The 14,723-nt window shown below is 35.9% G+C and overlaps 1 protein-coding gene across 1 annotated transcript; it reads left to right on the top strand.

Moving 5' to 3' along the window:
• The first annotated feature begins 833 nt into the window (after positions 1 to 833).
• On the top strand, positions 834 to 14,462 carry LOC132296570 (CRM-domain containing factor CFM3A, chloroplastic/mitochondrial). The gene is made up of 9 exons (XM_059794760.1): positions 834 to 1,942; positions 3,001 to 3,490; positions 3,579 to 3,709; positions 5,322 to 5,672; positions 11,603 to 11,759; positions 11,861 to 12,153; positions 13,476 to 13,535; positions 13,650 to 13,736; positions 13,834 to 14,462. The coding sequence occupies exons 1-9, from the start codon at positions 1,004 to 1,006 to the stop codon at positions 14,026 to 14,028; spliced, it is 2,703 nt and encodes a 900-aa protein (XP_059650743.1). The 5' UTR covers positions 834 to 1,003; the 3' UTR covers positions 14,029 to 14,462.
• The last annotated feature ends 261 nt before the right edge of the window (positions 14,463 to 14,723 follow it).

The following is a 14,723-nucleotide window of genomic DNA, read 5'->3' on the forward strand; positions in this document are numbered from 1 at the left end:
TAATTCCTCTTATGAGGGAGCTCTTGTAAGAGCATTACTCAATTAATTATGCATACATACTTATATTATATGCATTTTGCTAACTATGATTTTATTATTTAATATGCATTTTCGAGATATGATGGTATGATATTTTCCCCTCCTTTGAGAGATGGAGTTTACAAAATTACAAGGGATGGAGTTTACAAGGGGTGAATTGGGGCGACAATCTGTATTCGTTGGTCATAATTGTGCCATGTCTATTTAAAGGTATTATAAATTAATTCGAACATGATATATTTAATAATCAATGACTCTCAACACTAAATGAATTTATTTATTAAACGGATTACACATGTTAGTTTAAGACCTATTACGCAAAATCATTATTTAGATAATTTATAATCCTCAATTAAACAAAATCATTATTTAGATAATTTATAATCCTCAATTAAACAATAAATACTAATATATATAAAAGTCTCAATTAAACTAAAATACTAAATAGTCTTTAGTTCATAAAATAGTAAATTAAAAAACACAAGTTAAATAGTTATCAAATAACCAAAATATTCAAAGTGAAAATAATAATAATAATAATAATAATAATAATAATAATAAAGCATCAAATACCCTCGTAGCGAAGTGATTAGAATACAAATGTTTAAATAAAGTTTGTGTTATAATAACCTAATTGTACATAATTAAACCGATATGTTTAAGTTTAACCCTCAACCTTATGCTGACAACATTTTCATCGGTTAATAGTATTGAGATTTTACCATCCGGATCTAATTAAGTTACTTGAATATATATATATATATATTTTTAAAAAAAATTTGTGCACACACGCCGTAGATATTTAAGGGAGAGAGAGGAAGAGAGAAGGGGGAGAAGAAGATAATCGGAATCGAGAGCAAAACAAAACCGTCTCCTTGCAGTTTCTTCAGCTGGGTTGGCTTTGTTTCCAAATTCCATCACACACGAGCTAAATTCTACGTATTAGTTTCATGTAGACGCTGTAATGGCTCTAGTCCCCAGTCGTCAGTTCTATCCAATAACCTTCTTAGACTCCTTCCAGAACTCATACAAAATCCATCTAACCACACGCCTGCAATTTTTGAGGTACGGCTCTTCCATTCCTTTCAAGAAACAGAATTTCTATGTATCATATAACACTATCAATTCGGACTCAAACCCACAAAGAAACCCACGAAGCGAATCCAATTTTACGCTCAAAAGTTCGAATAGTAGATGGGGTTTTGCAAATGAGACCCCAATTTCACAGTCAAACCCTAGTGTAAGTTCATCTAGAAGTAGTTGGTTGGACAAATGGAATGAAACCCACAAACAAAATCGGCCGAAACTGCCTCGCCCATTGTTGAATTATCGAAATAGTGGCAATTTATCTAGTTCTGGTTATGAAATAAACAATACTAGTAATGGCGGCGGCGGTGGCAGTGGTAGTACAATGGAGAGGATAGTGGAGAAATTAAAGAAATTTGGGTATATTGATGACGTTAATGAGAAGAAAGATAAGGTGGAGAGAGTGATTGAAAAAGGGTCTGTTGAGGATATATTTTATGTTGAGGAAGGGATGTTGCCAAATGCTCGAGGTGGGTTTTCGGAGGAATCACCATTGGGGGTGGAGAATGTGTTGGGAACTGGCAGGGAGGTTAGATTTCCATGGGAGAAACCGGTGCTGAAGGAAGAGGAAAAGAGGTTTTCAGTGAGACAAAAGAGTAGGACATCACTGGCTGAATTGACTCTTCCAGAGTCTGAATTGAGGAGGCTGACAAATTTGGCTCATCGGGTAAAGAACAGGACAAAAATTGGCGGTGCAGGTGTTACTCAAGCCATTGTAGATGTAATTCATGAGAAATGGAAGACGTCGGAGATTGTCAAATTGAAAATTGAGGGTGCACCTGCACTTAATATGAAGCGGATGCATGAGATATTGGAGGTTAGCTTTTTATGAAACAAGTTACAAGTTTATTTATTTCTGACGGTGCCTTCACTTTTAGATGTTCAAGAAATTCGTAACTATGCCATTTTCCTCTTCTGAGAAATGAAATGCATTATCAAGTATCAATAAATGAATCATATTCAATAAATCAAATCTTCCCGTGTATAAATCAGACAGTTCCATTCTCTATGAAAATCCAGATAGGAACTTCCTTGAAATTGTTCTGAGTACAAAAAAGCCATTAAACTCAAGTTCTTAATTGGAATCCTTATATCTGTGTTGGTTCCTCACCCTGGATATGGAGCTAAAAATTGTGAATTGGGCCAATGTTCAATTCTATTTCAGTTGAGATTTTCATGTTGTGAAGAGCCAAGAACCTTGGAAACTGTTAATGCTGGATCGAAGACAGCGAACCATTAAACATGTTAACTGACAACTAAACTGGAGTACAATTACCACTTCTGTATCTCTTTATTTATTTTTTAATTGTATTATTATTATTTATTTTATTGACGAATTCTGAGTTCCTTAACATATGTTATGAGGATTTTTATTTTTCCCTTAGTAGATGTCCAGGCAAACAAGACTACCTTAACTTGTCACATGATAGTCAGTTAACATTTGTTGAAAGTTCTGTCATCCAAACCTTCCATAATGTCGGCTTCTATTAAACAAAAGAAGAGGAAAAAGATAAAAACTTTTTGGGTGCAAAGAGGTGTCACATTTTTTGTTCTTCTATGCATAATTAAATATAAAGGCTGTAATCTAGGATAACCATACCATTTGATTCATTTACAGTTTCTAGCAACTTTCAACTTTGTGATGTTATGAGTTCAATTAGGAAATTCTTGCCTTCTCTGTTTAAGTTCTCTTACCTGTATTTCTCAGATGTATTTTTCAATCTGTTAATCCTTTTTAAGTGCTACAAATTGATTTAAGTTTTCTATACACAATTTTATAAAGTAGTTAGCAATTTTTTTTTCTTCTATGTGATAGATCTCAATAGATACTTGTTTCAATCCATTTGTTGATACCCCCTTTTCCATTACATTTAGAGAAAAACTGGTGGGGTGGTGATATGGAGGTCTGGGACTTCTGTTTCTTTATATAGAGGCCTGAATTATGAAGCTCCGTCGCTACGACAGGACAAACGGACATATATCAAGAATGAGGTTCCTCGTAATTCCATTAGAACAGCTACTGATAAAACTAGTGGCATTGCTTCAGAAAGTCCCTCTAAAGCTGGGCATGCACCTCAAACAGACTCAGAAAATACAGTTGAGCAGGAAAAGAACTCAGAACCATTACCAGAAGTTAAGTATGAAGATGAAGTCGACAGGCTATTAGACAGTCTGGGGCCTCGGTACACGGATTGGCCAGGAGATGATCCTTTGCCCGTAGATGCAGATTTACTACCTGGTATTATTCTTGGTTATCAACCTCCCTTCAGGTTACTTCCTTATGGAGTGAGATCTACCCTTGGAGTAAAGGAGGCAACAGCCTTACGAAGGCTTGCTAGAGTTCTCCCTCCACATTTTGCTTTAGGTATGCCACTCTCTTCATGTCTACGGTACATGTGGTTTTCAAGAAATCTTTTTATTTTTTAATTTTTATTTTAAATTTGCATCTCCAGGTCGAAGCAGGCAGCACCAAGGCTTGGCTGTGGCCATGATTAAGTTATGGGAAAGGAGTTCGATTGCAAAGATTGCACTGAAACGTGGTGTAATGCTAACTACAAGTGAGAGAATGGCTGAAGAAATCAAGGTAATAGACTATACTTTATAGGGCATGACTTTAAAAAGCTTTGACTTGATTCCATACCGTCCCACTCTTCCTACTTGGTCTGATCTCTGAAACTTCAAGAGCTTAATTATGTCCATATGCACTTGATAATGTTATTTCTTTTATGTTCATCTTCTTAATAAGTTTGTGTCATCCTTTTTATGCAAATGTAGCAAAATAACCATATCTGTATTTAACATTTTATTTTTATGAGAATAAATTCTCCATTCAGTGTTCTTAATTATTTGTCTAGACTAGTATCGTACACTTGTCCCCATAGATATATTGTCAAAGCACAGGGAACAAAATGTTGAAATGTTTATACTCTTTTTTTTTTTTTTTAAAGTGTTGAAATGTTTATACCATTGCTACATGATAGGCTGCAACCGGTGACAAGGTGAATGTGTTTTTATTTATTTATTTATTATGATGCTATACTATATATGTAATTAGTCTCTTTCGTCTTCTTAAGAATCTGTTGTCACGGTGCCTTTCCTTTTATTTTCTAAATTAAGTCATGGGGGATGTTATTCGATTACAATTCCACTACTTGAAAATTTTCAACATAAGTTGGAAAGCAAAAAGAAAAATGGTGGAATATCTGTTTTGATCAAGCGATCAAGTCTTTTGGTTTTGATCAGAATATCGATTAGCCATGTGTGTGTACAAGAAGACTCTTCTAGCCTTCGGAATATATTGGTGGCTTGAGGTGAGTCTCATAAGCCAAAAACATGGATTATTTAGTATTAACCCTAATCCTAGCTAGGATGTTTCACTTCATCCTAGCTATGGATATTCAAAAGGAAGGGAAAAAGGAAAGGTATATGTGGACGGAATTTAATTAATTATCAGTTGTAACTTTGACATTCTCTGCCATTTGGTCTGAGCTCACCTCACCTTAACTCAACGAAACCTTCACATCATTGTACTCGTGAGGTACATTTTGTTATGTATTTGTGTAGTTTATTATATTTTTTAAGATTGTGCACTTATCCAACATAAAAAAGACCAAAAAAAAAAAGAAAAAGGAAGAAGATTTGTAGGTGGTTATTAGGATTCAAATTGCCTTATTTTTGGGGCGCATGTCAGTTTTTTTTTTTCAATTCCTGTAGTAACCAATGTAGCATGCCATATTATTGGAATCTTAAATCTTTCCTGTGGAATACCAAGGTCTCTTACTCCAATATAATGATGGTTATGCAAATTGTTTCCATGATCATCGTGAGCTAGATGAATGGTGATAAATAGAATCTTCTATGTCTCTCTCTTAAACACATCCTCATTTTGTTGCTTATGAAATACAGAATGACTTAAATGGTCAAAACAAGGAAAAGTTAAGATTCAGAATTCTTCAGCAGTCTGAACTAAAATCCTGGATAAAGTGCAGTTCATATTCGAAATCCAACCATTCAGGTTGAGATTAACAACCTAATTTTCCCATCAATTGTTCTGAGATCAGTGAGGCACGTGTACAGTGAATTTATTATCATGTATTCAGTCAAATGTGGTTGTGTTCATGGTTAATGTTCATACTTAATATTTAAAGACACCAGTTTGAACAACTTAATTGGAACATCTTGTGTACTCGATGCAGAAATTAACAGGAGGCATTCTTCTCTCCAGAAACAAAGACTTCTTGGTGTTCTATAGGGGAAAGGATTTTTTGTCACCAGAGGTTGCAGAAGCATTACTAGAAAAAGAGAGACTGGCAAAGACCCTACAAGATGAAGAAGAACAAGCACGATTGAGAGCATCATCACTGGTTATACCGGGCATTGAAATAACCGATGAATCTGGAACAGCTGGCACACTTGGGGAAACTTTGGATGCAGATGCTAGGTGGGGAAAAAGACTGAACAATCATTACAAGGAAAAGGTGATGCAGGAAGCAGAAGTATTAAGGCATGCCAACCTTGTCAGAAAGCTTGAACGGAAGCTTGCTTTTGTAAGTTCAGCAAAGCTTAGTCTTGTGTCATGAATGATATGTTTATACTAACTCTTCTGGAGAGCATCTTATATATTCAATCATACATATATAGATACCATCATCATCCTTGCATTTATTACAACTGAATTGGTCGGCCACATGAATTCACTTTATATATGACCCAACATATATATATAAAACTTCTAACAATTCTATTACGCATGTCTCCCCTGATATTCAATTTTTTAAAGTCAATTTCTTCATCCAAAGTAGTTTTGGTCGAACTCACAGTCTCTTACTTTCTGTGCGGGCTAATCTTCCTTTTTTGACTGGAGCATTGACGGGCCTATGTTGTTTGCGTCCGTATCACCTAAGCTTTGCTTTCTCTTATTTTGTCAGCAATAGGTGCTATATCTAATTTCTCCTTCACACTTGTACTTTCTCTTATTTTGTCAGAACTGGGTACCATACCTAATTTCTCCTTCATGCTTAGATCAGTAAACCTATCTCTTCTGGTCACTCATATCATCTTTCTCAACATTCTCATTTCAGCTACATGAATGCGCTCTTCTTGTTTCTGCCCCATATAAGATAGGTAACCTAATAACCGTTCTATAAAATGTTATTTTTTTTACTTATTTTGATTTTTTTCCCCCTATCACATAGAAACTCCACTAGCCAGTCTCCATTTTTTCTATTTTATTCCAATCCTGCTAGTAGTATTATCATATATCTCCCCATCTTTTTGTATTATTGATCCTAAGTAATCCTTTAGTCTTGAATTGTTATTGTTGTGTTATCACTTTCCGAGACTTTATTAAATCTACATTACATATATTTAGTTTTATGATACTAAGTCTCAATACCTTTGTTTCTAATGCATTTCTCTACATTTCTAATTTCCTAGGGCTTCCTAGAAGTATTACACAGCACTATGTTATCAAGAAACATCATGCACCATGGAATGTCTTATTGTATGTCTTTCGGTATGCAACATGCATCACGCAAACGACATGTACCATGCACACAAACATATGGTGAAGTCACTTCAACCTCAATACCTACTGGTTCTTCCTTTGTAAACCAATTTGCCTACATGGTTCTCTCCCTAATATTTTATATATATATATATATATATATATATATATACACACACACGTATGTATATTGGATATTTAGAAGGGTAAAAAAGATTTAAAAAAAATTCAAATTAAAGTTTTATATAATAAAACACTTTTCAAAGCCACTGCTATCCAGGCATGTATGTGGCTCTTTTTGGAAAACCATTTGCTTATGTGGTGCTATTTTTATCTTATCTTATGAATCTAATGGGTTATGCGGCATGCACAACTTTCAGACCTTTTTGTTTTATGTTCTTATGGTGAGGTGTATGTAAGGTTTTTCACCGAATCTACTACTTTATTAATTTAAAAGAGTCGGTGCTTTGAGCACTGTAATTTTATTGCCTCGTGAAATAAACATGCATCTAACATGGATTCTTATATTAGAAAAAGAATATAACAGCAGCAACGGAAGAAAAAATTATAATCTGTCACATATTGAATGGATGAGAAGTTTTCCAGTAAATTACATGAATCTCTCCTAAGCTGTGAACTAATTATGCATATGTTAGGTTTGGAAAATGAGTAGATGGTGGTGGCTGAAGCAGCACCTCTGTTAGATGGGTGAGATGGGTTTGTTTAGAGATGAGGACAGAGAGTGGTTTGTTTTAAAAAGATTCGATGGTGGCTGGTTTGTTTTAAAAAGATTCAATGGTGGCTGAAAATTAGATAGAGAAGTAGGAGAGAGCCAGCGTAGAGAGATTACCATCCATGGTGACGCCTTCCAATGAATATAGATATTACCTCACAAAAGAGAGATGGAGAGAGGGATTAGAAGAAACGGAAACAGGTTGGACATAAATTAGAAATTGCCGCCTTGATTTTAACTGATTTTCAGTGCTGGTAACCATTGTCTGCAACTTGACGATTGGTGTCATATATTGAGATATCGCATGAGCAAGACTGTTAGGAATAATTGAATTTATACAGATGTTTATTGCTGTTTTCAATCTTTATGGTAGTGTGTGTGTGTGTGTGTGTGTATTTAGAGAAAGAGAGATGAGGGCGGGCCTTGGCGCAAATGGAAACAGTGAGGTAAGGCTGTGTATATCAAACCTTCCCCAGACCCTGCAGTGATGGGAGCCTCGTGCACTAGGCTAGCCCTTTATAGAGAAAGATGGTTGGAGAGAACAAACACCGATTATCTGCGAAACCATCAAACAGTATGTATAGATAGGATATTAATTTAGGATTTATAACCTGATTTTTTTCTTTCGGTAAGTTATTGCTGAAGTATGAGCACGTGTTCACGGCCAGCACGTGGTGACTCAGTCAGAAGTAGTGGTTCTTTCATAGCTAACAGATGTGGAGGTCCAATTGTTTCATAGAGTAGTGTGAAGCATAGTTGAAATCAAGTTTGGTGATCCATAACATTCTGATTATTGCATCGTTGTCTTCATTGAAGCAGTTGTAAATGACGCTGTGTGGGGGCGTAGAAGTGTTAGTTCGTTTGAGTAAGAGAGATCCAGGAATGTATGGGTTAATGGTTTCGAGTTCGACTGATTCTTTCTCGTCCAATTAAAGAACAGGTGGTGATATAATGATATTGGGCAGGAGGGTTGACAGGAAATGATGGTGCGAATGAGGGCTGAGGATGAAGCTGAGAGGACCATTGGAGGTAAAAGCAGAGATGAGTTTTTATAAACATGAGCTCTTCCAGAGATGTAATGAACCAAACCGGCCAAACCTAAAATAGGAATGTAAGCGAATTTAAGACTAAAATAGTGGTCTTAGACTATTAGTAGAGGAGTGTAAATGAAAAGAAAATTCAAAAGTGAGGGCAAAACATAACCTGGTTTCTCACAATTTGTCTGAATGAACATTATTTTTTTCAAACAAGCTGCTGAAATGGCAAAAAGTAATAACACATTGGGCTGGACAATTGACATCTCAGCCCTGCAACCAGTTTTATAATTAATGGTGGGGTGCTGGTGGAAGGAGAGAGGAGAGAGAGAGAGAGAGAGAGAGAGAGAGAAAGAAAAGGTGTCAGCAATGCTGAAATAGTATCAGAGAGGAGAGAGAAGGTTCAGGGACGTGTTGACGCTGGTAGAAGGTGTTGAAGGTGCAGAAACCAGGTAGGTTTTGCAAAGGAAGCTCAGAGAAACCAAGAAGGAGAAGGAAAGAGGAAACTGAAAAGGAAGGGACGGCAGAAGCAAGGTATATGTGAAAGCTTGCTTAGTATATAATATGAAAGCTTGGTAAAAATCTAGTAAAAATAACTTGGTAAATCCATATGTTAAAAGTGTAATTTAATGAAGAAAGCGTAGTAATGGTAGTTTAGCTAAACAATGTGAGCAAAGTGATATGGGTGTTGCCGGCATTTGTTAGGGACTAAGGTAGGATTATGCATGAATAAGTAGGCTTGAGGTTGTGATTATATATTTTACTGCCTTATGATTAAAAAAGTAACAGTAGTTTAGCTAAACAATGTGAGCAAAGTGATATGGGTGTTGCCGGCAGATGTTATGGACTAAGTTTGGATTATGCATGAATAAGTAGAGTAATGACGGGAGGTTGTGATCATATCTTTTACTGTTTTATGATGAAGAACATCTTGATTGATGTTGATTGAGGGTGAAGAATCTTTTGATTATAACCCTAGGATCTGATGTATAGTGCGCGCAAGGCTCGATCTACATTTGGAGGGGGTGAATTGGTCTTGAAAAACTGATACAACAAACTATAAAAGGATTTTGAAATTAAACTACTATTGACGAAATTTCAAATTTTGACCAACTAGAAGGCAAGTAAAATTATTCATGACTGCAGGTATAAAGCATATAAATAAAGTAGATCATCCACATATGTAATGCACGAATTTTACGAAAAACCCAAGAAGGAAAACCAAATCCGCTATGAGAAAGAGATTTGAATCTAGGTTAACTAGATTCTAAACCTTAGAAACCCCCAGGTCACCTCCAACCTAGAGTCACACTAGATGATCCAATTGATCCTTCTTGCTGTCAGTCACAACTTCTGATACAATCTGCATCTCCTTTAGCACAATTATTTCAATGACTTGTGATGTCCTTATCTTCATGTTTGTTGCTTAGATGCTTTTAGGTGTTTCACTACTCTTTGTAACACTTGTTTACGATGGTCAACTCTAAAAACCATACACTCGCCAACTAAATACAATGGTGACGTATGATATAACTTTTGAATGATCATAGATATACAATTTATCGACTTTGTATACAATTTATCGACAAAATCCAAAAGAACATCCATAGATATACAATTTTGCCCATTCACCCAAAAAAAGAAGAGAAGACAGTATATTGAATATCAAAGATGAAAAACAGTATATACACTTGTTCATGTTGCATCTCTTGTGCATTCTAGTAATGCTTGATTTCTATAGTTTTTATTTTTCATATTCATCATACAATGTCAATCCCTTGTTGAATAATCTACTGTTGCTGATCAAAGTTCTTCAACAATGAATATTACGCACAAAAGTGGACAGTAGTAGAAAGGAGATAATAAATCCATTGAGAAGTAGCTCACACAAGAAGCAGATTTGTCGATGGATCAGTGGCTGGAAGAATCTAGGGAGATCTTGCGTACGTTTGGGTTGGGAGAGACTAAAGGATTCGAAGGAGAATTTGGTAACTTAGTTGTTGTGAGGGTCGGTGGGCAGGAGCAGGCCTGTGAGAGGCAAGGCTCTGGTGCGAGCTACGTGTGTTCACACTTTCCACATTGCCTGGGTGTGGAAGAGTGAAGTGCTACATGAAGGTTCATCACCCTTCTATGACACAATGTGTTTTAAAGCCGTGATGTTAGTGAATCTATCAGAACTCCGGAGTTAAGCGTGCTTAACCTAGAGTAGTACCAAGATGGGTGACCTCCTGGGAAGTCTCTGGTCCGGGGGAGCCAAAAACGGTCAATATTGTGTCTGGTGGGGAGAGGGCCGTTATAAATGGTATCAGAACTTGACCCAGCCGGAAGTGTGCCGACAGGGACGTCGGGCTCCCAAGAGGGGTTGAATTGTGAGGCTCGATGGGCAGAGTAGGCCTGTGAGAGGCAAGGCTCTGGTGCGAGCTACGTGTGCTCACAATTCCCACATCGCCTGTGTGTGGAAGAGTAAAGTGCTATATGTAGGTTCATCGCCGTTCTATGACATAACGTGTTTTAAAGCCGTAATGGCCGTGAACCAATCACCAGAGTTAAGCGTGCTTAACCTGGAGTAGTATTATGATGGGTGACCTCCTGGGAAGTCTTTGGTCAGAGGGAGCAAAAAACGGACAATATTGTGTCTGGTGGGGTGAGGGCCGGTACAGTTGTAAACCTCTTTCTACATAGTTGATTTAGATTTGCCTAGTTAGGTCCCGTGGTTTTTCCCATTTTAATAAGAATCTTTGTGTTATGTGTGTGATTACTTTATTTTGACTGCTTTATACTTTTGCATGCATTATCGATGGTTTAAATTATACACCTGGTAGTTAATTAGGTTTTTATTTTTTTATTTTTTTTTATTTCTGTTAATTCAGTTGAAGTTTAAAAATTAGGAAAAGTCCGGTAAAAATTAAAATTAATACCCATTCATGCCTTGCACAACTACAATAAGAGCTTGGGGTTTGGTCTAGTAGTCTTCTCAATATAAGAGCATATTGATTGTTGTAGATTCCTCAGATCATTTTGATATTTTGAGTAAAACAGTTTTGATATCTGTCTGTAGGCACAATTAGTGCTCCTTGATGTGATACCCATATGATTTGTAATGATAATTTACTAAATTTTTTTTCTTCTTGTTTAAAATTTACTTAATGGGTTTCCATTTCTAGAATTTTAGTTGCCTGAACTTTTAGAAAATTTGTCTAATAGGCTGAGCGAAAAGTAATGAAAGCAGAACGGACCTTATCTAAGGTGGAGTCGACTTTAAATCCAGCAGAACTGCCACCAGACCCAGAAAGCATTACTGATGAGGAGAGGTTCATGTTTCGCAAGCTTGGATTAAGAATGAAAGCCTTCTTACTTCTTGGTATTTGTTTATATAATTAAAAAATAAAGCTATACCTTTCAATTTTTTCATGATTTTCATTCAGGATTATGAAGTATTAAGTGAACATGTTCTTGTTTCAGGTAGGCGTGGAGTTTTTGATGGTACAGTGGAGAACATGCACTTGCATTGGAAGTACCGGGAATTGGTTAAGGTCATTGTGAAGGCTAAAAGCTTCGACCAGGTCAAAAAGATTGCTCTATCCCTTGAAGCTGAGAGTGGTGGTGTTTTGGTGTCAGTTGACAAAGTTTCTAAAGGGTATGCTATAATTGTCTTCCGGGGTAAGGACTATATGCGACCTTCCTCATTGAGGCCGAAAAATCTTTTAACAAAAAGGAAGGCTTTGTCACGTTCAATAGAACTTCAAAGGCGTGAGGTAGTTACTCATATTTGTATTTCTTTGATCCAGAGCTCTTTCTCTTCCGGATGCCATGCTAAATCTTACTTTGTGTATGCATGCGATTGTATGCTATATTAGTAGTAGTAGTACTACCATCTTTACTAGGTCCACTCTATTCTGTATTATGATGTGTAAAAACTGAGACCCAATATTCAGCTATTCGGACCAAGGGGTATTTCAGTCTCTCCCTTTTAAATAGTTTGTAAATACTCGTTCCACACATATATACGTACTCAAGTTAATAAAATATTTTTCCAGAGGAAAATACTTTTGCACGCCATATAGATCTAAAACTAACTAAAGATTCTCTCTTATTATTATTATTATTTTTTCTGAATCATCTAGTGCACATAATAACCATTTTACTTGTTATACTCTCTCTTCTTTTTCTTTTTCTTTTTTCCGTTTTTGTGATAAGCGCATATTATGCCCATTTTTATGTACGGTTTTTAATTTTTTAATATTAAGTTAATAGTTAAAAAAACCATGTTAAAAGTTTCCCATAAAACTATCCTAATAGTTTCCTATACAACCATTGACTACTAATTGCTTACTGTTGGCAACCATTCTTTCTAATCTAAATAAGTTACTAAATTATAAGATAATCTTCAAATCCATCCAATATCTCACCTTTTCTCTCAAGCTTGAGTCCTCTCCCACTTCTCTCACTGTATAGAATATATATAATATACATAGAAGGTATATATAATGTATAATTGTATAATCCGATCAATTGCGTAAAGCCCACGGTAGCAACGGAATACAGAAAAGACAGTTCTTTTCTATTACATCAGTATTGGTATTTTCTATAATATTTTTATTGGATTAGTATTTATTATATTAGTCTTAGTTAGTGATCCCAACTTAGTGAGTCCTTTCTTCCGTGATGAACTGTTGGCATCAGTCCTACATTTTCTCTGTGTGAAAGAAACTATTAAAATGTAAACTTGTAAAACCTTTTTTTCTTTTCCTTTTTCCTTTTTTTTCCCCCCCTGTAACAAATGATTGTGTATATATTCAATTAGAGAATATGTGCAGTTCCAGTTCTCTCATGTTCGTATTCTTTCCCATAGTTTACTATGTTTCCGAACTTTATTTTGGTTCCTGGAGAAATATTTTGTGGTATCTGTATATACTGTTGCTGGGTTTCCAGTTATATGTTGGCGTACTTAATCAGAATCTCATACACATTAGATGATAACACATTTGCTATATGCATCTGCTAAATTTATATGCTTGAAATTTATAGGCGGTCTTTATGATACTGACTCGTTTTTTGTCATTCTTTTGACAAACAGGCTCTCCTGAATCACATTTCGATGCTGCAAACTAAAGTGGAAAATTTGAGATCCGAAATTGTATAACCTCAGACTTATTTTAGTACCATCTCTTTTAGCCTGGATGACTAATGGAGAAATTCATTGTTTTATCTATTTTTCACTCAAAGCTTGTATTTGATCCCACAATTGTAGGGACAAATGGCAACTGTGGAAGACCTCGGAGATGAGAAGCTGTATGACAAATTAGATTCTGCTTATCCTACTGAAGAGGAGAGCGAGGTGACTATTCTCTCTGATTTTCTATTTTTCCTTGTTATGAGCTCGTTCGTGCTCTTATGATTGCACACATCTTGTTTTGTTATTTTTCCTCTTCTAGGAGGAAGGAGATGAGACATATCTTGAGAACTACGATAGTGATGATGATGATGATGATAGTGATAGTGAATATGAAAGTGACGGCTCAATTACCAATCTCCGGTTAGAAACCAATTTTCCATATGATTTCCAAGATCAGGAACCAGAAACAGAACATGAGGATCTTGATCCATATGCAGTTGCCAATGCATCATAAGCAGGCGTTGATGAAGTGGAGGAAGACGATAAGAGTTGCACAGGGATTGAGCTAATGGAAGGAATATATGATTTACTGTCAAGAAGGGAATTGCAAGGATCGTCGAAGGCATTATTGCAACATGTAGTATCAGTGCATGTTGTGTGATGTTATCTCATGAAATGCAGGAATTTGAAGGAAATTTGTATAGAGATTTAAAGCCAAGGATTGTTGATTTTAGCAAAGAGATGCAATCTATGCTTGTCGTTCCTCTCCGAATTAGAGATGTTAATAACTTATCGGCACTGTGTAGGCATGCTTTTCCAGTAAAGGTCCACAAACTAAGGCTCCATTTGTTTTGATGTACAACATTTTTGTTGTAAAATGTTTTTCTTGTAAAGCTTTTTACATGTAAAATAATTTTTTCCTATTATTTTTACATGTATTCTCAAAAACAGGTAACTCTCTCTCTGTCTCTCTCTCTCTCTCTCTCACACACACACACACATGAAAGACAATAAGAGATGACCCAGTTAGTTAGGTTTCACCAGAATTAACTTGCTTTGGGTATATTTCTCGCATAAAATGTCCCATGACTAGGAATACAATTGAATGGTGGTTGTGACCTGAAACATGATTGTGGTACGAGTGTAATAGTAACTTTACAATATTCTTTTTAGTCATTTGCGCATGCATTTTTTTAATTCCTTGAAAAT

This window comes from Cornus florida, unplaced genomic scaffold (assembly GCF_030987335.1).
Source record: "Cornus florida cultivar Cherokee Brave unplaced genomic scaffold, ASM3098733v1 CherokeeBrave_3.0.0_Hap2_Chr01, whole genome shotgun sequence".
NCBI lineage: Eukaryota > Viridiplantae > Streptophyta > Magnoliopsida > Cornales > Cornaceae > Cornus > Cornus florida.

Coding starts and splice junctions, on each gene's coding strand:
- LOC132296570 (XM_059794760.1), top strand. CDS start 1,004: ATGGCTCTAGTCCCCAGTCGTCAGTTCTATCCAATAACCTTCTTAGAC. Junction 3,491..3,578: donor CCCTCCACATTTTGCTTTAG/GTATGCCACTCT, acceptor TTGCATCTCCAG/GTCGAAGCAGGCAGCACCAA. Junction 3,710..5,321: donor GAATGGCTGAAGAAATCAAG/GTAATAGACTAT, acceptor TACTCGATGCAG/AAATTAACAGGAGGCATTCT.